This window comes from Castor canadensis, chromosome 6 (assembly GCF_047511655.1).
Source record: "Castor canadensis chromosome 6, mCasCan1.hap1v2, whole genome shotgun sequence".
NCBI lineage: Eukaryota > Metazoa > Chordata > Mammalia > Rodentia > Castoridae > Castor > Castor canadensis.
The window spans coordinates 60,185,547-60,210,053 of NC_133391.1; the positions used below are offsets into that span (position 1 = coordinate 60,185,547).

Consider the following 24,507-nt stretch of genomic DNA (forward strand, 5'->3'; position numbering starts at 1 on the left):
GTATAATGCTGGCTGTAGGTTTGTCATATATAGCTTTTATACTGTTGAGGTACTTTCCTTCTATTCCTAGTTTTCTTAGTGCTTTTATCATGAAATGGTGTTGGATCTTATTAAAGGCTTTTTCTGCATCTATTGACATGATCAAGTGGTTTTTGTCTTGCTTCTGTTTTGTGTTGCTCCATCTATTCTGAATGATAATTTTGCTGGGTAGAGTATCCTAGGATTGCAGTTATTTTCATTCAGTGCCCGGAAGATCTCATTCCATGCTCTTCTTGCTTTTAATGTTTCTGTTGAGAAGTCTGCTGTGATTTTGATGGGTTTATCTTTGTGTGTTATTTGTTTTTTCTCTCTTATAGACTACAATATTCTTTCCCTAGTTTCTGAACTTGTTTTAATGATGATATGTCGTGGGGTAGTTCTATTTTGATCTGGTCTGTTTGGTGTCCTGGAGGCCTCTTGCATCGGTATGGGAATTTCTTTCTCTAGATTTGGGAAATTTTCTGTTATTATTTTGTTGAATATATTACGCATTCCCTTTGCTTGCACCTCTTCTCCTTCTTCAATGCCCAAGATTCTCAAGTTTGGTCTTTTGATGGAGTCAGTGAGTTCTTGCTGTTCCTTTTCATAGGTCTTGAGTTGTTTAATTAATAGTTCTTTGGTTTTTCCTTTAATTACCATTTCATCTTTGAGTTCTGAGATTCTTCTGTCTTCTGTTTGTTCTATTCTGCTGGATTGGCCTTCCATTTTGTTCTTCAGTTCTGTTTCATTCTTTTTTTCTGAGGTTTTCCATATCCTGGGTCATTTCCTCTTTAATGTTGCCTATTTTTGTCCTGAGTTCACTTATCTGTTTATTAATTGTGTTCTCTGTTTCACTTTGGTGTTTATACAGTGTTTCTATGGTTTCCTTTATTTCGTCTGTTGCTTTTTCAAATTCTCTATTTTTGTTGTCTTGGAATTTCTTGAGTGTCTCCTGTCCATTTTGGTTGACCATATCCAGTATCATCTCTATAAAATTCTCATTGATTACCTGTAGTATTTCCTCTTTTAGATTGTTCTTGTGGGCTTCATTGGGTTCTTTGGCATAGTTTATCTTCATCTTGTTGAATTCTGGATGTGAGTATCTGTTTTCTTCATTTCCCTCTGGTTCCTGTACTAATTTTTTTGCTGTGGGGAAACTGGTTTCCCTGTTTTTTCTGTCTTCCCATCATTGCCCTTGGTGTTGTTATTTTCCCTGTACTGTGTGCAATTAAGTATTTTCTGGCTTGTAATAGCACTAGTGATATTTAGAATGGAAGGGTGAGAGGGGATGGAAAGCAAAGAAGTTAAAGGAAAAGGGAAAAACAAATAAGTAGAAAACAAAACAAAGAAACAAACAAAAAAGTTTCAAAGATGTAAACAGGGAGAGAGTGTACTAATCAACAGTAAGCTGAAAATGCATTAGAGAGACAGAGGATTGAAAATAAAAAATTAAAAGAGTAAAGATAAGAATAAAAATAAAAAATATGTAAATGAAAGAAAAAACATATGTAAGTAAAATAAAATAAAATAAAACAAAATAAAAAATAAAAAGTTAAAAAAAAAAACCTCCAAGTTCAAATGCAATGATGTTTCAGTCTTAATAATTTTGGTGTTCATCCCTCAACCTCCAATCCTGGAGATGGTACCTCAGATGTTGTTCTTTAGTTTTCTCATCAAAGGGGAGACATAAAGTAGAACAAAACTGCACAAAAAAACCCCAAAAAAACAAACAAAAAAAACCCACCAAGTGTCCCAAGTTCAAATGCAATACAGTTTCAGTAAGTTTTTCAGCATGCAGGTGTAGTTAGGTTGTTGTCTCATCAAAGGTAAGGAGAGAGAAAAAAAAGAGTCTGCAGACAGTTCTGTGAATGGCTATCTGCAGCTGTGGCTCACCTGCCCGCTGCTGTCAGCCTGCTGTTGCTAGCAGCGTTATTTATGCAGATCTCTGGGGTGAGCTTAGCACTCACCTTGCCCCGCAGGCTTTGTTTACTCAGAGTTCTCCTGTGCGTGAGCCGCTGCTACAGGCTTTCCCCTTTCCAAGCACACTGGGGGAGGTGACACTGCACCGGCTTTCTCAGGCCTGTGTGTTTATTTACAGTTCATGTGGGAAGTGGGTCGTCCCCCTCTCCTGTGGAGTTTTCCTCCCCCCGGCGCTTTTACAAGCTTTCCTGCTCCTGGTTGCTTGGTACTCCTGCCCTCTCTGGCCAGGCCCAGCTTGTTTATTTATAATTCCGGGAAGGATTCTCCTCCCCCACTCTTGGGAGCTCAGGGTGTCCCACCTTCTTTGTTACGTGTCTTTATTGTTCTTATTGCTTATTACTGTTTTTCTTTTTTCCCTGGGTGGGAGTTTGTCTGTCCAGGGGACTATGCTGATCTGGCCCAGGGTTGTCTGTGGGAGTACCACATACTGCTTAGCTCACCTTGTCTGCATCTTCCCAAGCCATCTGGGCACCAGCGTCTGGCAGCCCAGGTGCTCTCCTGGTTTCTCCGTTTAACGTGAAGTGGAGATTCTCTGTGCAGGCTGGAGGTGTGGAGGGGTCAAAGTTTTGCCTCTTCTCAGTGGCCTTGCCTGCAAGGTGTGTCTCCAGCATTTCTCCAAGATTTCACTGTAGGAGGCACGCTTTCTGCTTCCTCCCTCTAGCCACCATCTTGGAATCCCGATAGTTTTCTGCTTCCAAGCTTTTAAACCAGGCATTGACTTTACCTTTTCTGGCTCTGAAAATCCTTGGTGGCATCTTTTCACAGTGTAAGGCTATTTTGCCTATATGGAAAATCTCTTGATTATTGTAGCAACTTCATCAATGACCTTGGCTAGATCTTCTATGTAAGTTGCTGCACCTTGCACTTTTAAGTTACAGAAATGTTTTTAAAAACCTCTACTAGCTTCAAACTTTTCCTTGTGTGGCCTTCTCACCTCTCTTACCCTTCATAGAATTAAAGAGCTAGGGCCTTATTTTGGATAGGCTTTGGCTTAACAGCATGTTGTGGCTGGTTTGATCTTCTCTCTAGAGAAGTAAAACTTTCTCCAGATCAGCAATAAAAGTTTCAATTTCTTGTCACCCACGTGTAGTACCTTCCATTTCCTTTAAGAACTTTTCCTTTGCATCCACAACTTGGCTATTTGGCAAAAAAAGGGTCTACCTCTCAGTCTCTCTCTGCTTTGCATGTGCCTTTCTTTAAGCTTAATCACTCCTGGGGTTTTTTTATTTCAAGTGAGAGACATGAGATTTTCCTTTCATTTGAATATTTAGGGGCCATAATAGGGTTATTTGTTAGCCTAGATTCACTATTATTGTGCCTCAGGGAATAGTGAGGCCCAAAAAGAGGGAAAGAGGTGAGGCAGTGACTGGCTGGTACAGCAGTGAGGACAGTCACAGCATTCCTGGTCAAACTCGCTGTCTTACGTGGGTGTGGTTCATGGCATCTCTAAACAATAGTATATCAAAGATTGCTGATCTCATAGTTCCATGACAGATAAAATAATACTGAAAAAAAAAGTTTGACATACTGCAAGAATGTGACCCAGAGAGAGAAAGCAAACACATTATTGGAAAAATAACACTGATAGATTTTCAGGGTTGCCATAATATTTGTAATAAACATGTAAAAAAAAAACCCACAGTATCTGTGACGTGCAATGAAATAAAAGCATAATAAACAAGGTATGTCTGCCCACATGGATATCTAGAGCTGACTTAAGTGTACAGGCTGTTGCAAACAAGTTATTATGCAAATACCAAGGCATTTTACATGAAGGATTTGGGCATCCACAGTATGCGTGCATTTGGTATGCATGGGAGGGAGTTCTGAAACAGTACAGATACCAAGAGATGACTGACTATGTGCTTTACAAAATCAGTATTTTCCCAATTCTATATAAATGCTGTTTTTCTCATTCAAAATAAACAGGAGTATGGTGCAAGAGTTTTATTTAAGTTTAGATGCAAATTACTATGGTGAAAGTGATTAATTCAACCCACATGTTACTTCCATACTAATATCTGTAGCAAGGATTAGAAAGGTAGATAAATGACTAACCCCAAGGCAGGCAAGTGTTCTGACAAAAAGGAAAGATCCACCCACCTTGTCTTTAGCCTTGTTTCAAGGCTGCAGGAAACATGGAACACTGTTCAAAGGAAATTTTATCCTTTGCATTTGTAAGAAAAGCATATTCTGATGCTCTGCCTTGAAGCAGGTGAGAGAAGGAAGCAGGAAATGAGGAGCAGTGGTTTCAAGTATCACTAACGTTCTACAGCCAGTCTACATCTGTTTTACCCGTAAGAGCTTCTCACAGATGAATTGTTTTTGTGGATTCATTTGGGGAATTATTCCTGCAGGTGGGACCCATTTGCTCTCTCATCACAAGCTTCCAGGTTAATCTGGTGCAAATTTAAGTAAGGATTACTATGATAACATTTCTCTTTATATAAGTAATTGTATAAATTATAAATTTGAAGAATTTAAGAAGTGTGTTCCTTAAGTGAATGTGTATTCATTCCTTGTAAAAGAAAAAAAGCAGAATGTGATTGTTCTTGCAATGCCTGCTTTGTGTTTATCAGAAAAAGCTGCTAAAGATGATAGAAGTTAGGACACATTCACCTGTGCAATGTATGAATTCGTGTATGAGGGGACCTCCTTTAAAACACCAGCTACATTTTTACTCACCCTAGACATGCTTCCAGTCATGTAATATTATTAAGCAGTTTGTTAATACAAAAGGTGATTAGGCAAGACCACCAACCATATACATGACCTTAACACTTTAACCAAAAATGAAATTCAAATCATCTATTATATGTAACAACAAATGAGCACTATGGACACTTGAAATCATTATTCAAGATATTTTATGTAATCTTGCAATTACAGCATAGGCATATACTAAGAGAATATGAGAACGCAAAGAAGAATACAAAGCCAGTGTCCGGGCATTTAAAATAACAGCTCTTCAAAAAACTTACAAATGTTTTACAAATAGGATTCCTGAAAACGTTGGGAAAAACTAAAACTTCATTATAAACATTATAATTTCAAATGGTATGTCACTTAGTTTGCAGCAAGCAGTTATATATTAATTAAATGTTTATATCCTGTGAGCTAAGACGTAATGCATTTTACATTCAAGTTGAAGTAATTCAGCACCATTTTAACTTGAAGGATAAATGAAATTCTTTGTGTTCAAAAGTGGCCCAAGACTTTCAGTAACTGGAAATGAAGTTTGTCAATTGACTATATCGATTATGTATCTGAATTCAAAAATAAAAAATAATAGAAGAGGGATATTTTATATCAGCTAAAATATTATTAGTGTCAAAACAAGTTTTTTGTTTGTTTTTGTTTTGGTGGTACTGGGGTTTAACCTCAGGGGTTCACTAAAAGGCAGGTGCTCTACCACTTGAGCCACACCTCTAGCCCTAAAACAAGTTATTTTTAAAACAAAACATTTCCTGATCAGGAATTCAATATTTTCATGCAGTCTGCTAAAAATTAACTCTCAATGCTAGGACCACTTTAGTGAAATATATTTCCTCTCAAATGTGAGTGTTGGGAATGATCATGAATGTGACTACCATGAGATTTCAGAGCAAGAAATTGTTTTTAAAAATAATGTTTTTTAAAATAATGTTAAAATAACATTATTATATAAAAATATAAGGATTTTCTGGAAATAGGCAGATGTGTGTTCATATGTGTTGCAGTACTGTTAGGAAGGCCAAAACTTCGTTAAGCCAGACTGTGGTCTTAATAATTTTGAGATCACTTAGATGGCAGATAGTAGACTCACTAAATTATCTTCCATTTTTTCACAGCCTGTATCAGTGTACAGTTAAGTCTCTTCTCAGTACACAATATTCATCTCTATTTTCCATTTTTAAAATATTTTATTTAGGGTTCAGTAAGACTGGATCATGTTCTTTATTTTATCAAAAACCTTCACCAGCAGTTCATTATCTATGACTGTTGGTTATTCAGAGAAAAGACCCTTGCGGTTCAAAAATATTGAGTGCTAAATCAATACCTATAAGTGATTTTTAAGTGTTAAGTGACGCTGGAAAAGGGAGGAATGTTCACAGAATGAATAAACAAGGAACTTTAGCTTCCTAATTGAAAAAAATATTTTAAAAATCAACCAATAGTACATGTTATATCTAAAACTTATCAGGGGTTTATAACATATTATTAATTATTAGAAATATATACATGCATTTAATTTTTAACTTTTAACATATTTTTAAAAAAACAAAATATGGCTATGAAAAATGATAGTGCTTAAAAAATTTTTATAGACTTGTACTTTTAGTTGTTAAAAATGAAATAAAATGAACGTAATGGGTAATAATGACTTTTTTCATATTTGTTAAGTTTAGGGATATCTTTTTCATGTCTCAAAGCCTAGCATGAGGGCCTGGCTTATCTTAGGCCCTCAAATGATGATGGGATGGACAGATAGAAGGACTGCAATGTGTTTTTTCCTGTGTATCCAAAGGCCATGATATCGGCTGGTCCTTACAGAGGTGAGAATCTTACGAAACAACAGATGTTAAGTCTGTAGATGCCAGGCTGGCTCAGTAATAATACTGACAGTAGTTTTGTTTTATTTTAGAAAGCAAGTATATTAAAATATCTCTGTTAGAAAAGATTACAATTTGAAAGATCATTCTACAATCTTAAAACTAAAAAGCAATTTAAGGCAAAGAGGTACATCAAAGAAGCTATCCCAGAGCTCAGATCCTAGCCCAACAAAAGTTCTGTCTGTATTCGCTTTTTTTTGGTAAATGTGTACTCTAGCGGACAAGGACCATGGGGACCACTCTGTCCGCCCCTCCTCTGGCACTATGCACCCAGTGAGTGCAGTGTGACTATTAGTAATTGGTGTTGACTTTACAACTCTATGACATTTAACACAGGATGCCAACTCACTTTTGAAATTCTACCTACCATGTTCTGGCACAGGAAATGCCTTACTTGAGATTTTAATATTGATCAATGTGCAGGAAAACTTCTGCTTAAGTACCACCAACTTAGAAGTCTGATTTCTTTCTGCACCTTTTGAATTTCTGAAAAAGACAGATTCTCCAAATTCGTTTGTCGCACATAGTTTCACAGTTTAAAATAAAATCACAGCTGTCTCGTTATGGGGCACAGTCCTTGGTTTTGCAGAAAGTACTTTCTCCTTATTCAGTAACCCCTCAAGTAGTAATGCTATGTGCTTTGCTAATTCAGACTATATTTCAGACACACACAAAACATGTAGAACCTAGTATGATGTTCCTGTATTGCACAATACTGTGTCATGTATTCTGGATGATTTAAATATTTTAGCATTCCTCTTTTTAATACCTGAACATTAAAAAATGTAGAACTGAAAATCATAAATCATTTTTTAAAAATATTTGAAAGACAATTGTGGTTTTAGAGACTTGGTTGAATAATTTTTATGTTAGCACAGCTAAAATTATAATATGCTTAGATTCATATTGTCTCTGGACGTACCATGTCTGCCCTCAGAATGACTTTCCAGTTACACAGTTGTCCTATGTATTATTAGTCCCCACAATGGTAATTTAAAGATTGCCACTTTAAACATCTCTGCCCATAGAAAAACTAAGAGTAGAGGGGAGCGTTGACAAATATCAGACAGGAATTGGGCAGCTCAGTTACCTAATTCATTCCAAAACACAAGTTGACTCAAGTTGGAATGAAATTGTGCACTTGGCAGAAAGAAAGTTATCTACTAATTTAAAAATGTAAACATAGTTTTATACAGGGATGTAACTATTTGAATACATATGTTGCCATTCTCTGCTATATAGGAATATCTCTGACACCAATGGTAATGTATTCGTTCCTTCCTCAGCACCAAATAGGTCCATATCTATTTAACCAGTAGGAACCTCATTGTTAAGTTAATCTGCACGAAGGCATAGGTAAGCCCAGTATGTTTCACTGAAGTTTCAGCACTTTAGAAAATAGTCACTTCAATGTAATTTTCTTCATTCATTAAAATATTATTTTCTCTTTGGCACTATCATCTCAAAGGAAGCATAAGAAATTTAGATTTCTTTGAAAGAACTAAGTATGCAACAACAGAATTGAAACACTGTGTTACTTCACAAAGTAATGTAAGAATTTAAGAATTCCCAAGTAATGCTGATTTCAATGTTCAAAATCCAGTTATGTGCTTTGTTGTAAAACAGTCCAAACAAAAATTCCTTTGTTGTTTTCTGTCCTCTTTTTGAAATACGTAAATCCTACTGATGCTAATCTATTTTTTCCCACTTCAGAACACCAGGCACTGATTAATCCACTGGGGATTTGGCTTGCTTTCTAATACCTAGATTAAGAAAACAAAACAGAAGAAGTTATTAATCTGATAACATTATGAATGCATACAATAGATAAATTTTAAGTCAACCTTTAGAAAAACGGTATGTAGCAATTTCCCTCCACCTCAGGAACAGACACCCTATGAAATTAACAGCAATACATTATTTTAACAATGATTTAATGAAAGCAACTATGTCAGCAACAGAAAGCATGTGCCTAGTGCCCACAGTCTTGATGTTTAAAGTCAAAGAAACAGCCTCTGAAATGATCAGAAGTGAAGCAGACTGATGGACCAGCCCCTGCCCAGGTGAGTTCATTCTATGGAAAAAGAGTGGTTGCTTCCACCAAAAAGCAGTCATGGCCTTTGTGCCTCCTTACATTCACCCCTCTCCAGCATGGCTTTGGAAGGAAGATACATTAATAGGCAGAGATGGGTGCCAAAAAACAGTCAACAAAATATTGTATTTAAATGATGATCACAGATTCCATGACTGAAATCCAAACCATAAACTATCAATTTCCAAACGGCAAATTCTGTGAGGACAGGAGAACTTTAACCATAGTATCTTAGAACTGAAAGAGGCCTCACAGTCACCTGGCCCACATGTTTTGTTCACAATGAGGAAAATGAGTGAGCGAGTGTACGTTAATGAACCGTATCTATTTACAGAGTGGTTTTCACATACCAACAGAATGCTCTCAAATACCTGACTGCCATGAAAAACAGACAGTCCCCAGCATGATGTGTCAGAGTTTTTTTTTTTTAATGCAATGATGTTAGCATGGGAATCACTCTCTCTCTCTCTCTCTCTCTCTCTCTCTCTCACACACACACACACACACACACACATACACACAGCCACCAGACTGACCACAGACTCCCTGTGACCTCCAGAATGAATCAAACTCTTTAGCTTGCTCCTTAATTCTCCCTTTGATCAGGTCCCAATGGACATTTCCAGCCTTTTGTCCAACTCTTAACTCCATGAAGTTATGTTTAGCCAAACTAGAAGACCTGCTTTTGCAAAGATGCCCGCCCGGCAGTTCCCTCCTGCCGTGCAGAGCCCATAAGGATGACTCCTCCCCAGCATGCTCCTCTATCTCTCTGGAGTGCAGAATTTAGCCTTCAAAGCCGGGCTCAAATGCTGTCCTAAAGTCACCTCGGAATCTCAGCCTGGAGAACTAACTCTCTTTTGTAATTCTGATCCCTAGCAAGGAAGCCTGAGGAGAAAGTCAAAATATCAGCATCATTCTCTTGAAGGTGACAGATTTTGTTTTCTCAAGTCAAGGGTTCTGCACTTTTCTTATTATTGCCCACTTATAGAGTAAGTATGATCTTGTATTTTATTATGAATAGCTAACTATGGATAACTTCAGTCTTCACATTTTCCTCTGATCAATATTGCTTATTAAAGTTCCATCTCAACCATTTTTGCCATTTAGTTGCAATCAGTGATAACTGGCAAATTAAAAATAATCCTCTCGATGCAGATGGTCTCAGCAGGAACCCCTCTTGTGGAATCACAATAGTGCTGGAGCAATAGAACAATTTTTATTTGTTCTAAATTTCAGGAAATGTCCAACTTAATGGATTCTACTGATGAAAGCAGACACATCTTATGTAGAGTCCCCTCTCAGAGCCTGTTCCTAGTGGGAAGTCAGAAGTCATAGTTGAGGGTCACCAAACTTACAGCAGAAATCCTTCTGGTCCCATTGCATTTTAATTTAACCTCATGGAACTTTTCATATTGCATCTCTATTACATTTATGTGTGACTATCTCACTTCCTCTATTCAATTCTAAATTCCTTGAGACACAGAAATTACATACATGAATTGTATGTAATTCATGTATGAATTGTTGAGTGGGAGATAGCACAAGCAGGGTCTGTACCTGGCAATGGGTGAGTGATTAGATCCCAGCTGTCATGGAGTGGGGCAGGAAACAGCATTAGGCAAAGAGTTTCATAAGTAATAAACTGGAATTATTGCAACAATCTACAAGGGCCACCTGCACAACCAGATTTAGGTGGACATGGGAAAGCCCCAACCCCCAGGCTCATGTGCTGCAAGGCACTGTTTCAGTTTCTGTATAAAAAAGAAATTTCTAGTAACTGTGAGTTTCTTCCTTTAGCTCCGCTATACCTTTCTGCATGACCCAGAGGCACCAGTGCCTCCCCAAAAGCAATGCAAAGTTGATGCATGTTCACTATCTTTCTGATGGTCTTCTGGTGATTGGGAAGGTATAATAGATCAGGAGTGTCTATCTCTGAGCATCAGTGCCACAAACATGGAAGAGCCTGTACATGGGTAGGCAAACTTATCCAATTGTCATTAATTATTGTCACCAGAGATCCTTCTGGTTAGTATTTATGTGCTGGAATTCCCTCTAGGATTTCATTGAAAGAAAGGCTTCAGGGTCTGCACACTCACCCTCTTTTTCGTAACGTGTCCCTTGGTACCTGTGGTTCTGGACATCAGATATGTAAAATCTGGATTTCCACAGCCCAGGTCATCATGCTTTACATTAGTGACTTTCAAAATGTACTTTGAAGAATTCTAGGAATTTCTTCAGAACTCCTTCAAGAAGTAGGGGGAAGGGTCAGGAAACTGCAGGGGCTCCTTCCGACCAGCTCACCCACACTGCATATTGAGCAAATTGACATACTATGCTTCCACACAAGTTTTCTGGGTAAACACCGTGTTCTCTGTGTATATCTTATCTTGATAGCTAAGCCTTAGGATGATTAAAAACCTTAATACTCCCTTCTTCTCTTGCATTATAAAAAAAAAAAGAGAAACACTAATTTTGTGATAGAGCAGATTCTATACAGCAATTTTTAAATTTTTAGTTTATTTACAAGGCAGCTACAGTAGTAGAAACAGATACATGTTGTGTATAATGCCTGCCAATAAACTAAAATTCTTTGTAAAGAAAATTGCTTAGGCAAATAAGACTTACGGTGAAATTGAGCAGCCTGAGGCATAGGCATGGTGTCCTGTGTAGCGAATGTCACAGCGCACAACGTTGTTGGTGTAGTCTGATTCAGGCACCAGATAGCTGGGGTTTACACTGACCTAGGAGACACCAGCAGCATTTCTGTTAGGGATTTCACCATCGTTACACCCTCATTATCTTCTCTCTCTCTCCACAGTCACTACAAGGGAATTATTGACAGGGGATTTAGCTAAATCAAGCGGAGAGTTTAACATCAGCAAGTGGCTAAACTCTGGAGATGTTACAGAAGTCTCCTTTTATAGAGGAAGTTTCCTTTGAAGTTCTTTAAAGTAAGAAATATTTTCATATACCTAGATAATTTAGAAATCATTGTAAAGGATGTACAATAACTTCCAAGTCATGATTACTTAACATTTTAAATCAGACAATGGGGCCTATTGATTTTTAATTAAATAAACTACATATTTTCAAAGGTTTCTACCTTTAGAATGTAGTTTCCAGGCTGTACATCTGTAATATCAATCCACTGGCAGTCTATGTCTGCCCCATAAGTATCATAGCAGCCAGGGCTCAGCCCCTAAAGCAAACAAAATAGAAAAATTAAAATGATGGTATATAGTTAGACTATGTTAAAGAATATGATTTTATTTACAGATTAAATTTTAAGTTACTACTTACAAGAATTTGACATACAACTATACTAACATGTCATCTGCCTTGAAAATATACATTACTCAGCCTAAAACATGTCCAGTTGACACAGATACAGACTACAGTAATAGTTACTTACTTCACACTCACTTCCTAAGTGTGATCAATTGCCAGCATTAACTACAAAATAGTTAAAATAGGCCTCCACCAAAATTCTAGAATATTACCAGTTCAAGAATAAAAGTCACTTAGTATTAACTTAGCTCAATGTCCTATTAGTGAAACTCCCCTCAATTTTTTCTACTATTAGAAATTACCTTCTTAAATTCTTTGCTTTTTTTTTTTTTTTTTTTTTTTTTTTTTGCAGTACTGGGCCTTGAACTCAGGGTCTTCACCTTGAACCACTACACCAGCCCTATTTTTGTGAAGGGTTTTTTGAGCTAGGGTCTCACGAACTATTTGCCAGGGTTGGCTTGAACCGAGATCCTCCTGATCTCTGCCTCCTGAGTAGCCAGGATTACAGGCATGAGCCACCAGCACCCAGCTCCTTCTTGAAATCTTAATTCCCGTGGTATTTTTGTCATGATAGCTTTCACAGTGGTTACCTGTTTCTGTTCCACATATAATTGTAGAACATATCTAACTAGACCTTACAAACTCTCTGAGTGTAGATCTGTGTTGCATCCTCGAATAGCTCATACTTACTAAGTGTTATGTGCCATAAACTATTTTAAACACTTTGCATATATAAATTCATTTATCACAACTACATGAAGCAGATGCCATTATTACCCCATCTTATAGATGAGGAAACTGAGGCATGCTAAACTTAATTTACTCAGGGTACACAGGTAGTGAATGGCTGAGCGGGCTTTGAGTTTAGGTGATCAGAGTCCATAGCACACGTTAATAGCTACCACACTGTACACGCTCACGAAATCACGGGAGTATTTGGCAGAATGAAAGGTACAGGTGTGTGCCTAAGTTAGTGAATGCTACATATCACTCCCACTGCCAAGATGTTCATGTCAATAATTGTCTTGTGCACGCTAGGAGGAGAAAATAGCGGTAAGATATGGTCTCTACTCTCAACAAAGTTAGAGTCTGGGAAAGTTCCCACCAATCAGAGTCTGTAGGTGTGTTCTTATTTTCATCAGCTCTTCACAGGAAGTTATAGCTGTTGTGTTTTTACTCTAATTGAAATCTAAAGCAAATCAGAAAGTATATGCTACAATAATTTTAATTCAATGCTGTCATTTAATTTCAGCACCCATAACTGTTTTGGTACTTAAGATCATCTCGGTCTCTAAGAGCACACAAAATCATCTCACGCTTTAAAGATTCGGGTTTGGCTGCAGCTGCGAGTGGGAAGAATAAAAGGGGAATTGTGCCATCATGACACATAGCATGTGACAGCACAGACAGGTCAAGCTCAAAAGTCCTCGAGCCACAGTGGTGAGAACCACATTCCGCTGCGACTGCCTGGATCCTCTGCTGGGCCATGCGTATGGTGTGGTAAACACACCATGAAGAACTGTAGCTTCAGTTTCAACACCAAATTCTGATTCTGCTGCATGATACACACTTAGTATGTGTTAGCTGCTGCTGCTGCTGCCAGCACTGTACTACAGCACTCATGACAGTGTAAAGGAATCCACTGCTTCCATTATCCATTGAAGACAGGGATAAATAATGCTACTTTCAAGTGAGCAAAAGTGCTTTTAAAAATCCTGAAACTGGCTAGGCACGGTGGCTCACATCTGTAATCCCAGCCACTTAGGAGGCTGAGGCAGTAAGGTCACCTGAGTCCCAGAGTTTGAGACCATCTGAACTATATAGAGAGGCCCTGTGTTGAATAAATAAATAGGTAAGTAAATGCTGAAACTGGCACACTAAGATTACTAGCTTACAGAATTTAAGTTGAATATGAGCACTGATTATTTGAACTGGCAAAGAAAAAACTGGAATTACTAACACTATGAAGCAAGCAGACACTTCAAAGTCAAAATATAAAAACAGATTAACAGTAGAACCTTAGCCCAGACTGTCTAAGTTAGCTAAATTTGTGGTTTTAGCAAAATACAACTGTTTGCTACATTATGTTAATGATATTAATGTGACTATTTTCAGTTTTGTTTATAGTCAATATATATAAGATTATGGTCTAAGAACACAAGAGTTAGATAATAGTACAAATATACAGAAGCTATACCTACCATTAAAGATTGAATACACTTAAACAACATTGTAATAAAAGGAGTTTATGAGAATTTTTTTCCTTAAGAGCCACTGGTCTAATGGAAAAAATCACAAACTGCTTATAACAAAATATCTAATGGCTGATAGGAGGGTGAGTAACAAGAAAACTATCACAAAGAAAGAAGTGGGCTCCCTCAAGGAATAGGGAAGTGGAGATACTATAAATACCTACAACACAGATTCAGGGGGTTCACTCTAGAGTGAGATGTCCAGAGTCATCTTTTTCTAAATGGTGAGAAAAAACTCCAGGTCACAGGATGCACAGGTCACAGAGTAAGAAGAAGCTCCCCAGATGGACACATGCATGATATTCGAGTAGGTTCCATCTCCTCCTCCTTAAAGAGTAAATCCTGCCCCACATGTGTCAAATTTAACCTTTCCTCCCTTCAATCGCCATGATGGTCTAAACTCAGAGAAAAAAGGAATGGTAACATTTAGGTCACCAAAAAGCTTCCTGCCACAGCCTGGAATTTGCTTCCCAGGATGCCAGCTGCTGATCCCTCTGTTCCCTGGATTATGTATGTTCATGACTCCTTGCCAGGATTTGGGCTGGAGTAAAATTATAATGTCCTTTTACAAATTAGGGTTTCATATGGAAACACTGACATGGCTTTTAACTGACACACATTTTCCAATTATAAGACACTAAAACTGCTTGGTTCAGCACTATTTAAAAAAATTCATCCAAACTACATCTGATATCAATTATACTGTAGTTTTAAATATATATGTGTGTAGAGAAAGAAATGTGTTCTGTTCTTATTTTCATTATTAAAAGAGACAATGTTTAAAGTGTTTCTTAAAAAACTATTTCCTCTTCTGCTAACTTCAAACATATTAAGTGGAAAGTAAAAATGGTTTTGCAGGTGAGAAAACAGAGAGAGGCATAATTCCAACAATTACAGCCAGTTAAAGAATACAGAATGGATGCAGATGTTGAAAACCATTTATTTCAGAGAATAAACTGCTTTTCACTGTGGACCAAATAAGGGTCCATGGTGACCTTCTGTGGTCCTGAGTAGAGCTACATGCCTAACTGGAAACACTTTCAAAGTACTTTGGATCATCAAGTCATCATTTGCCTTTCCCGATTATTTTCCATCTTGACAAGAAGACCTCAAAATGAAACCATTTATTTAAAAAAAAAGAAAACAGCAGGCGACTTAGTTTTCTCTATGAGGCCTATGGACTCTGACTTCTGGGTATCAACTTACCTGTGTGTGCGCAGTACACGCAAATCGCCTGTGGTACCCATAGTCACAGGTGGTGTCCTCAAGACAGAAACTTGCTTTGTGGCCTTCAGCCACTCTCCTCTGTGTGCTGGCGTCCAGCAGGTCATAGTGGCTGAATTCATCCATGCTGTGGTAATGTCTAATGTCCCACACAACAAAGCAGTGGTGGCCAGTTACACATAGAGAAAACGTGGAGATACTAAGTGACTTCCCTGTTTCCTTGCAGAATTGAGGTCAAGGTTATCTTCTTAAAGAGATTCATGCTAGATTCCTCCCCAACCCTTACAGCACACACATGGAAATGTCTCAAAATTGTAAGCTTTGAACTTTGCGACTATGAGAAAAAGACAAGTATTTTGCATTTCCTTTACATCTTGAATACTAAATATAAATGGGAGTAAAGTGTCTGCGTCAATGAAAGCTGCCATGTATTCTCTCATGTATTTTTTCTTGGATACCAGAGGTGCATATTACTCTTGGGAGGTTTCTGTGAGTTCTCATATATTTGAAAAATGGAGTTCTCACATATTTAAAATTTTTATGAAAAGGTAAAGAGGAAACAATGGTGTATTTTATGCATCACTATTATTTAGTTAGTATAAGCTTATTATTATTATTATTTTTTGGTGCCACTGAGGTTTGGATTCAGAGCCTCACTCTTGTTAGGCAAGTGCTCTACCACTTGAGCCACTCCACAAGCCCTTTTTTGTGTTGAGTTTTTTCAAGATAAGGTCCCAAGAACTGTTTACCTGGGCTGACTTTGAACCTTGATCCTCCTGATCTCTGCCTCCTGATTATAGGAGTGAGCCACTGGCACCCAGCAGTATAAGATTTTACACAGAAATAAAATATTTCTATTTTATCTGCATGGGGCAACTCATATCTACTCTATTAATTTCATTAAATAGAAGGAACTGATATGTTCTCACATGAGGAAAAAACAGTAAGAAAGGGCACGAGTTTCAGAAAGTTTAGGCCACATATCAGGATTTCGTGGCAATAAATCCCTGAGCAAGTTTCCAAGGCAAATGATAGCATTCCTTATGTAATTTAAGTTTAAAATCCTGAAATCTAGAATGGATCAGGCAGCTACTCTGGGTTGACACAGGCCTTTGTGTCTAATGGCCTTTGAAACCCTTTGATAATGAAATTGGTCTTTATTAAATGCTATTTAATGCTGAGTGACTGCAGATGATCTTGACTATAACAGACATTTTAAAAAATCCTACCTGCAGTGTAATGGAGTACCTCTTCTTGAAGTCAACTGCTGTGTCCTCTCAATAGTTTTAATGAACCAATTCAAAAAATAATGGGATCTAGCAGTTGAGGGATTATTTTAAAAACAGACTCCTTTGATTATGTCAAATTAAATAGAGAAAATTCTAAATACAAATAACAGCAAATGTCTTTCTTTGGGTTAGGACTAAGCCTTGTGTTTGTCAGATGACCATGTAAATTGAAGTACTCAGGAGGCCCACGCACTTACTGGTGACAACTGTGCCATTCCCAGGAATATCTCGGGCGGCTTGGTAAGAAGTCAGATGTTCCTTGATTTTTCACTCTTTGGGGAAATCTTAGCAACACCCTGTGATCATAATCTCTGACATCTGCCCTATATGCTGAACTGTGATTTGGGAAAAAGAAACATTATCATATTAACTAAAGACAAAACTACACACGAAAACTACAAACTACGCATTATATAGTGGTGACTTCTCCCACTTCCCACCTAGCCTATCAGTTCCAAGAGGCCAGGGCACTTTGTTTCTTTTGCTAACTGCTGAGTCCCAAGCACTTAGAAAAGTCAGAACTCAATGAACATCTGCTGAAGGAATGAATGAATGACAATGAAATCCCCAGATCTTAAAAGTAAAAATATAGTAGGACACACACTACAAATCTACATGTAAGAAGCTTTCAGGGTTAACTATATGAATGAATGAAACCAAGGCAGAAATCATCACAAATAAAAAATGACCCATACATACTTCAAGGTTCTTACTAAGAACCTTGAATTTAACAAAATATTTCTTCTTAAATAGATAACAAAGATATGGGAAGATGTGGGAAAAGGAACACACCCAGATTTAGATAAATACTTTCATAAAAACTTCACTATCTTCGTAGCAAGGGTACTACTGTAATGACATCATAAGGAGTTCAATGGTGTGTGTGATAAAAGACTCAAGAATGAAAATGACCTTGGATTTCTTCTCTTCCCCTCACCTGGCAATACAAAGGTCAACATGGAAGAAATGCACAAAAAGACACCACCGTGTTCCTCCTGGTATATTAAGTGCAATGTACTCTGGAACACCGTTAGCGACTTGTGACATGTTGACATACTGTGGAATTTACCAAAACAACTTTTGCTCCCTCTGCTGGCTTCCTAGCAGCAAACTCAGAGAACCCCAATTCCAGAAGAGCTATTTTATTTTAGGACTGATGGAAAAACAAAACTCTTGCTCACGATCTGATTCTGGCTGAAGTTAACACCAAAACAACCCAGTTAATCATGGCCTGAAGCAAAAGAGAGAAACTTGGCTTTTTACCCATGAGGGCGCCACCGCGGCAAATTTGCCCCGAGTCTTTTAAGAGAATATTAACAAGCTCTTCCATTATAATATTTTTCTAGGTTACTGTACAGTTGTTTTACAGAAAGTTAATGGAAATAGCTGGCTCCAGGGTTTAAGAATGCTGGGGGAAAAAAGACTCTGCCTTAGAATAATGGTTTGCCCCACTTCCCTGATTTGCGCAGCACTGTGAGCCAAAACTTATAGAAAACTTCCAAATTTCAACTCTCCATCCAGATCAGCACTTCCAGGAGGTCACGTCCCACTTCCCAGCCCATGTCCCAAAGAGAAGCAGTTAGAATCGGGCACCATGGTGACCCCAGAACCCAAGCAGGGGAGCGGGGCATACCTGGCCAGACAGTTTTCTTCCGCGGCACACCTCAGGTTATACATAGACATCTTCTGCACGTAGGTGGACGCCTGGATGTAGTAGGGGTCGGGCACCAGGTCTGGGAGACCTAAATATCAACGGTCAATCTACGCGGCGGTGACACAACCTGGCGTCCCCCTTCTCACTCCACCTCACGTCCCTTACTTGTCCCCCTTTGCCCACCACAGCTGCAAGATGGGGCTGGGGGGTGCTGGAGAACTGGGGACGCCGGGCTGCCAGGCCAAGCGGAAAGGAAGCAGAAGGAGCCAGGCTCGCGGTTTGCACCAGATCCAGATTCCAGAGCTGGCTCTGCAGGCTCAGTGGGAGGGGAGAGGAGGGGACGGGAGGGGACGGGAGGGGAGGGTAGGGGATGCGATGGGAGGAGAGGGAGGGGAGGGGTCGGATCGGATCGGCGGGGACCCGCGGCCGCCGCGCCCAGGCGGCCACGTCGAGGAGCCACAGAGTTGGGGACCGGGCGCTTCCCACGGACTTGGGGGCGCTTACCGTACTGGAAGTAGCCGGTGCCGTATCCCGGCCGGTACCTGCTACCCGACCGGGGCCTCTCGTACGTGTCGTAGTAGTTGTAATAAGGGTTGTCGTCGGAGTACTTGTAGGGGTTGTACGGGTCGTCGCCCACCATGCCGTCCACGTGGCTGGGCGGCCGCAGGTTGCTGAGCTCGGGGAGCTGTCCCGATGCCGTCCGGTTAGGCGCGTCGCGAGCCCCAGAGGGCGAGTAGCCAGCCTGGAACCAGTGTCGGGCAGCGGGCCTGGGGCGGCCGGTGGCGACCCCGAAGGGGCCGGCGACCCGCGCCCGCGCAGCGGCCGTGCGGTTGTCGCGCAGCAGCAGGATCGGCGTGCGCGGCTGCGGTTGCGACTGCGGGACCGGGGCGCCCTGGGCACCCGCGGCGGCGGCGCTCGGGTCCCGGCGGCGCTGCGGCCGGTACTGCGCGCCCAGGCTCAGCAGGCTGAACACCTGCCCGTTGTTCTCCCATTGGATCTGGTGGCGCCAGGCGCCCGGGGCGGCGGGCGGCTCGCGAGGGGGCTGCTGCGGACCGGTGGCCTGCGGGGCGCAGCGCAGGAGCGGGCAGAGCTGCAGCGGCCCCAGCAGGAGCACCGTCCAGGCGAGGCGCATCGCTCCCTTCCCCGGCTCGTCCCCGCCGCGGGAGGTCGGGGCTCGATCGCGCGAGGAGGGGGGCGGGCGGGAGGGCGCAGCGCGGGTGGCTCGGTCCCCACCGAGCAGGGCCGAGGGCTGGCGGCAGCCCCTTCCCGGGTCAGGGCGGCTGCTCGACGTGGCTCGCGTCTTTCTCGCGGTTCCCGGTCCTTCTGCAAGGCGACCAGGAGCGGCGCGGCGGTCCCCGACAGCGGGCAGTGTCTGGAGAGAAGGAAGGAGGAGAGAATTTAAACTTTCTGGCACGTTTGCAAAGTTACACAAGCCGTTCTGGCCCGGCTGCCCCTCCGCTATTTGTTCACGTAATGCGATTGGAAACGTGCAAGGCGGACAGCTCCTCGATTCTGCCCCTCCCTCTCTCCCCGCCCTCCCCCTCCCTACCCCCCCCCCAGACACGTTGCACAGGGAGGGTTCAGGGGAAAAAGCAAAACGGAACACACATCCTGAGACACGCTCGGCTTAATCTAGGGCGAACATGCAGGAATTTCAAAAGACTCAGACAGGCGAAGGCAGCCAGGCCATGGGGCTAAGCCAAAATATGCATGCAGAAAAATGCTATTAGGTCACCAGCCCTGGAGAGGCGGGAAGTCAGGAGGTGGGGAGGGTGATGGGGGCGAAAGTGTGTGTGTTGGGGATGGGGGCGACGGTGGTGACTAAGGCTTATCCATAAAGCAGTTAAGCAGTCACATTTCCCAGTACACACTCACCCACTTTTATGGGAAGCGCCCTCAGCAAATAAACCCCAAGATATCAAATTTTGTTTTTCTGAGTGTAGGTAATATGAGAAATGGGTTACAAATCTGTTTCCTACAGTGAATAGTTTAATAACCAAAAGTGAAATTTTACAGGGAACAAAGCTTGCTAAAGCTAAAGCGATGAATATATCGGTCCCTTTTTCAAAATACCGGCCTGATTTGTACTTTGAGTGAAAATGAAGTATTCCACTGTGTACCAGGAAGCTAGACCAAGTCTGCTTAAGAGAGCACTTACTCCACGACGCCTTTTGATTATCTTCAAGGAAACATTGCATCTGACTTTTTCCTTTTTCTCTTCTACATCTAACAAGGAAGTTTGGATTGGGGATTATGAAAATTTAAATCAAGATTGATAAATACTGAAATCCAGTGAAGTATCCCCTGGTGTTTGATTCATCTTCCCATCTAAACAAAGAGATTGCAAAAGAACAGCCTTTGAGTTCAGAGTTTGGTAAAAAGAAGGGAATGGGATGGCCAGAAGGAGAATGGGTAGGAGGATAAATTATACTTACTGGAAAGAGACGCATAATGGGTCAGTTATTCACATAACACTCAGAGTTTGGGTAATGTGGGAAGAATTTCAAAGAAAAATTGCTACTAAATGGTCCAACTTAAAATTTCTACTCAAAGCCAGATTTTAATATCCATTTTATTGGTCTCATCATTGTGCTGCTTAGGTGTACTTTAATATTCACCTGTTAGTCTCTGGCTTTCCATCATCCATCACCACATTTGGCGGTGTGGTAGACATCTGTTATTTGGATGTTATTTCCCTTTCCTTGCTGTCAAGAACACCTATATGTTCTTTGGGCAATTTCTCCTTCCCAGCAGCATGGTAGGACTGACTGAGCATTCATGAGACTTCCCAGGCAGTGGTCTTGAGAGCCTTCTTTGGCTAACAGAACTGAATCCTAGAATGTGAATCTTGAGAACATATGGTCAAAAATATTTCTCTTCCCATTACCAGAGAAAGTGGCTATTAGGTCTCTCTAAGCAGATGCCCCTGAGCTATTTCAGGCCAGGTCAGCTTTTCCTTTCATTTTTCCAACAGGTTACTTTGTCAGGGCGAATTTCTGTTGTTTGTCACCTAAGAACCTTGAGTGACACTGAAGGTTTGGAGGCTGTTTTCTCAGTCAATTAAATCATGTGATGTGAGCCCAGGGTGATAAGTTTGGCTCTTTTTGAGTCAGGCTAGATTTGTTCTGTTCATGGTCACACAGCACCCGTGGTCACAAAGGGATATTAGATGGAAGCTTGCCAAGGAATTGGGAAATCTATTTACTTATTATGGGAACATAAAAGTTCAAGTGCAAACTTACCAATGGCAAGTCAGCAGTGAATTCTTTCTGACAAAAGTCAGAGATTTCCCTAGCTGTCCTTTTCCAGACTGGCTGCCATGCTTGAAGTTAAACTATTCCATTTCTCCAAATCTACTAAGGGAGATGGAGTAAAAAGGGGAAAACAAGGAGGGGAGGAGGGGAATGGCTCAAGTGGAAGAGTGCCTGCCTAGCAAGCACAAGGCCTTGAGTTCAAACCCCAGGACCACCAAAAAGAAGAAACAGGTGTATATAATTTGGATGGACAGATGAAATTATAGGAAAAGCAGGAAGGGATAGAGTGTAATTATCTCTCATCTGAAAAAGACTCTGCACTTGCTGTGAACAGCTTATTCTCCAGAAGAGGAAAAACCCCAAACTGCTATTACTTGTCCACGGGTTTCTGAGGAAAGACTTGTGCTGTGAAGGTCATTCTGTTACAGAGACAGACCAAAGTGACCCCTGATGGGAGAGCAGAAACCTTGTACTGGGTCCCAGATAAAATACCTTGGTTTCCAGTTCTGGTTTTCTCCTTAAAGAAAGAAAGGGGGGAAAATGCTGGGCCTCTTTATAGAGCTGATTCATCAGTTATCTGTAGGATTCAAGGATTAACCCAAATCCTTTCTAAAATATTTTTCATAGTTTTAAAATCTCTGATTTTTGTGAATATCCAAGTTATTTACACTACTTTCAAGATAGTCATTATGCTTTATTGTGACTAGTAAGATTTAACCAAATAATTCCTTTAGGTGAACCTTAAAGCATTGGGTGCATTTTTTTGTGTATGAGTTAGAGCCTGCAGACTATAATTTCCTCTTTTTTACATATTTTCCATTAGTGACCTTCTATATACATTTGTTTGTTTTATAAACATTTCTTTTTTCTTCTTTTTTTTAGTCTTTTTTATTATCACATTATTGTTGTACTGGGGGTACATTGTGACATTTATAAAAGTTCTTACAATACATGATAATTGAATTCACTCTCTCCATCATTCTCCTTTACACCCCCTCCCCCATTCTTGGAATAGTTTCAACAGATCTCATTTTCCATTTTCACATGCAAATACATATTTCCACCACATTCACCCTCCTTCACCTTTCCTTACACCCTCCCCCTCCCACTGGCACCAATCCTCCCAGACAGGACCTGTTTTGCATTCTTCTTCTCCATTTTTGAACAAAACAAAAAGACATTTTTGTGCAAACATTTCTTGAGCACACTTATTCCCTGAAGTATACTGTATTGGTAATTTGCACCCATGAGCACTAAAAATTTAAAGCTGAACGATGCTGACCATCTTTTCCAAATTTGCTCCAACATATTTAAAAATGTTTTATCAGAATATAAATAATTGGCTGGAGCAGTAATGGTGTGCACACTTTATTTCTTTTAAACGCAAACAAGCTCACTTGTACGCAGCTTGGGAGGGGCACATAACCCATTGTCATCTACCCTAATGAAAGCTTCGCTCATTTTCTCTCTCTTTCATTTCCTCTAAACTCTCTGGTTTAAGACTTAGCCAGCTGGAAAACAAACATGTGGCTACCACATTGGGGACAATAGAAAGTGTTCGCAGCCACACATTGTGCTCTCTGTTCAATGCAAAACTATTGTTTATAAAACTAGAGAAACCACTTTCTTCCCACTCAATGCTGAAATTAATGAAAAGTAATAATAGCAGTAGCAGTGATTACCACAACTGTAGCTACATCAGACACCTCCAGCTTTTAACGCCGGTAAGAGTCACAGCTGATTCCACTTTTGATGACAACACTTGCTTTTTGTGGACGATTCAGCAGGAGGCACCGTAAGTGTCTGGAGTGGAGAGAGAGTGGGGCTGTGAAAGTGAAAACCTGTTTCCTAGTCGCTCTATCATTAACTGGACTTCCTTTAAAACACCCTCATGGGGCTGGGGAAGAGCTCCTTAGCGTGTGCAAGGCTACGGGTTCCCTCCCCAGGGCATGCATGTGCACGTGCGTGTGTGCATACACACAATTCGTTTATTCCTTTTTATGAGTTCATCAACATCATGGTTTTAAACTGCCACGTCTGACCAATCAAATACAGGCTGTGTTCCCAGGGTTTGTTAAATGAATTTATATTTGTAATATAGTTCATAAAACTAAACAACAGAGTTATCCAGAAAGCCCAAATAAAGCAGGACTCTGAATTATCAAAGCCAGAATGGTAATGGGATAGTCAAAGGACTGGAGTTTGATCAGAAGCACATAAATTCTTTTGTTTGGGGCTCTGCAAGCACATATAAATACTGTTCTTTGGTAAAGACTAATGTATGTGCTTTGGTGCCACCATGCAGGCTTTTATTTATTGTTTATTTACTTATTTCTGAGTCAGGGTCTTGCTATGTAGCCTAGGCCCAGGTTGGCCTCCAGCTCTTAGAGTCAGGTAGGACCGGGGTTTGAACTTGCAAAGCATGTGGTGCTCTACCACTTGAGCCACACCTCCATTCTGGCCTCCAACTCTTGATCCTCCTGCCTCCTGAGAGCTGGAGTTACAAGCATGCCCCAACACATTCCATTCACTGTGTGGTTTTAAAACATCACAGCATAAAATAAAGAAGTGGAAAGCTGGAGAAGTTTAAGGGAAAATGGATGAGAAAACAGTTAGTATAGTAGAAGAAGGACTGAATTCAGAGTTGAAAGAAGACATTGAGCACACTCTTAAAAGTAATTTAAAAGAGTAACAGAGTGAAAGAAAGAACCAGAATTTCCTTTTTAAACTGGAGTAGAATGAAGGAGAGGAATGAGTTTGCCTTAAAGTTGGCTGCATGTCTGTGTTTCTGCCACTTATCCCTGTCTTCTGCCACATACCACTTCCAGGTATTCACCCAAATATAAAATGTAGACGGTTGGTAC

At 40.4% G+C, this 24,507-nt stretch overlaps 1 protein-coding gene across 2 annotated transcripts; it reads right to left on the reverse strand.

Annotated features, from left to right (window-relative positions):
* Nucleotides 1–4,848: 4,848 nt before the first annotated feature.
* Nucleotides 4,849–19,848, reverse strand: Lox (lysyl oxidase). Of its 2 annotated transcripts, XM_020163929.2 has the most exons (7): nucleotides 18,894–19,846; nucleotides 18,369–18,477; nucleotides 16,933–17,070; nucleotides 15,429–15,585; nucleotides 11,786–11,881; nucleotides 11,308–11,423; nucleotides 4,849–8,353 (listed from the first exon to the last, which is right to left on the reverse strand). In XM_020163929.2, exons 1-7 carry the CDS (start codon nucleotides 19,519–19,521, stop codon nucleotides 8,347–8,349), a joined length of 1,251 nt encoding a protein of 416 aa, XP_020019518.1. In that variant the 5' UTR covers nucleotides 19,522–19,846; the 3' UTR covers nucleotides 4,849–8,346. The 2 variants fall into 2 exon arrangements, with proteins under 2 accessions (XP_020019518.1, XP_020019526.1); XM_020163937.2 differs by lacking the exon at nucleotides 4,849–8,353 and having other exon boundaries at nucleotides 11,304–11,423; nucleotides 18,894–19,848.
* Between the last annotated feature and the right edge of the window lie 4,659 nt (nucleotides 19,849–24,507).

Excerpts from the sequence above, each read along its gene's own strand:
- Lox (XM_020163929.2), bottom strand. The coding sequence starts at position 19,521 with ATGCGCCTCGCCTGGACGGTGCTCCTGCTGGGGCCGCTGCAGCTCTGC. Across the intron at positions 18,478-18,893 it reads CACCGGCTACTTCCAGTACG|GTCTCCCAGACCTGGTGCCC; the intron begins GTAAGCGCCCCC and ends GTTGATATTTAG. Across the intron at positions 11,424-11,785 it reads CTGGAAACTACATTCTAAAG|GTCAGTGTAAACCCCAGCTA; the intron begins GTAGAAACCTTT and ends GGTGTCTCCTAG.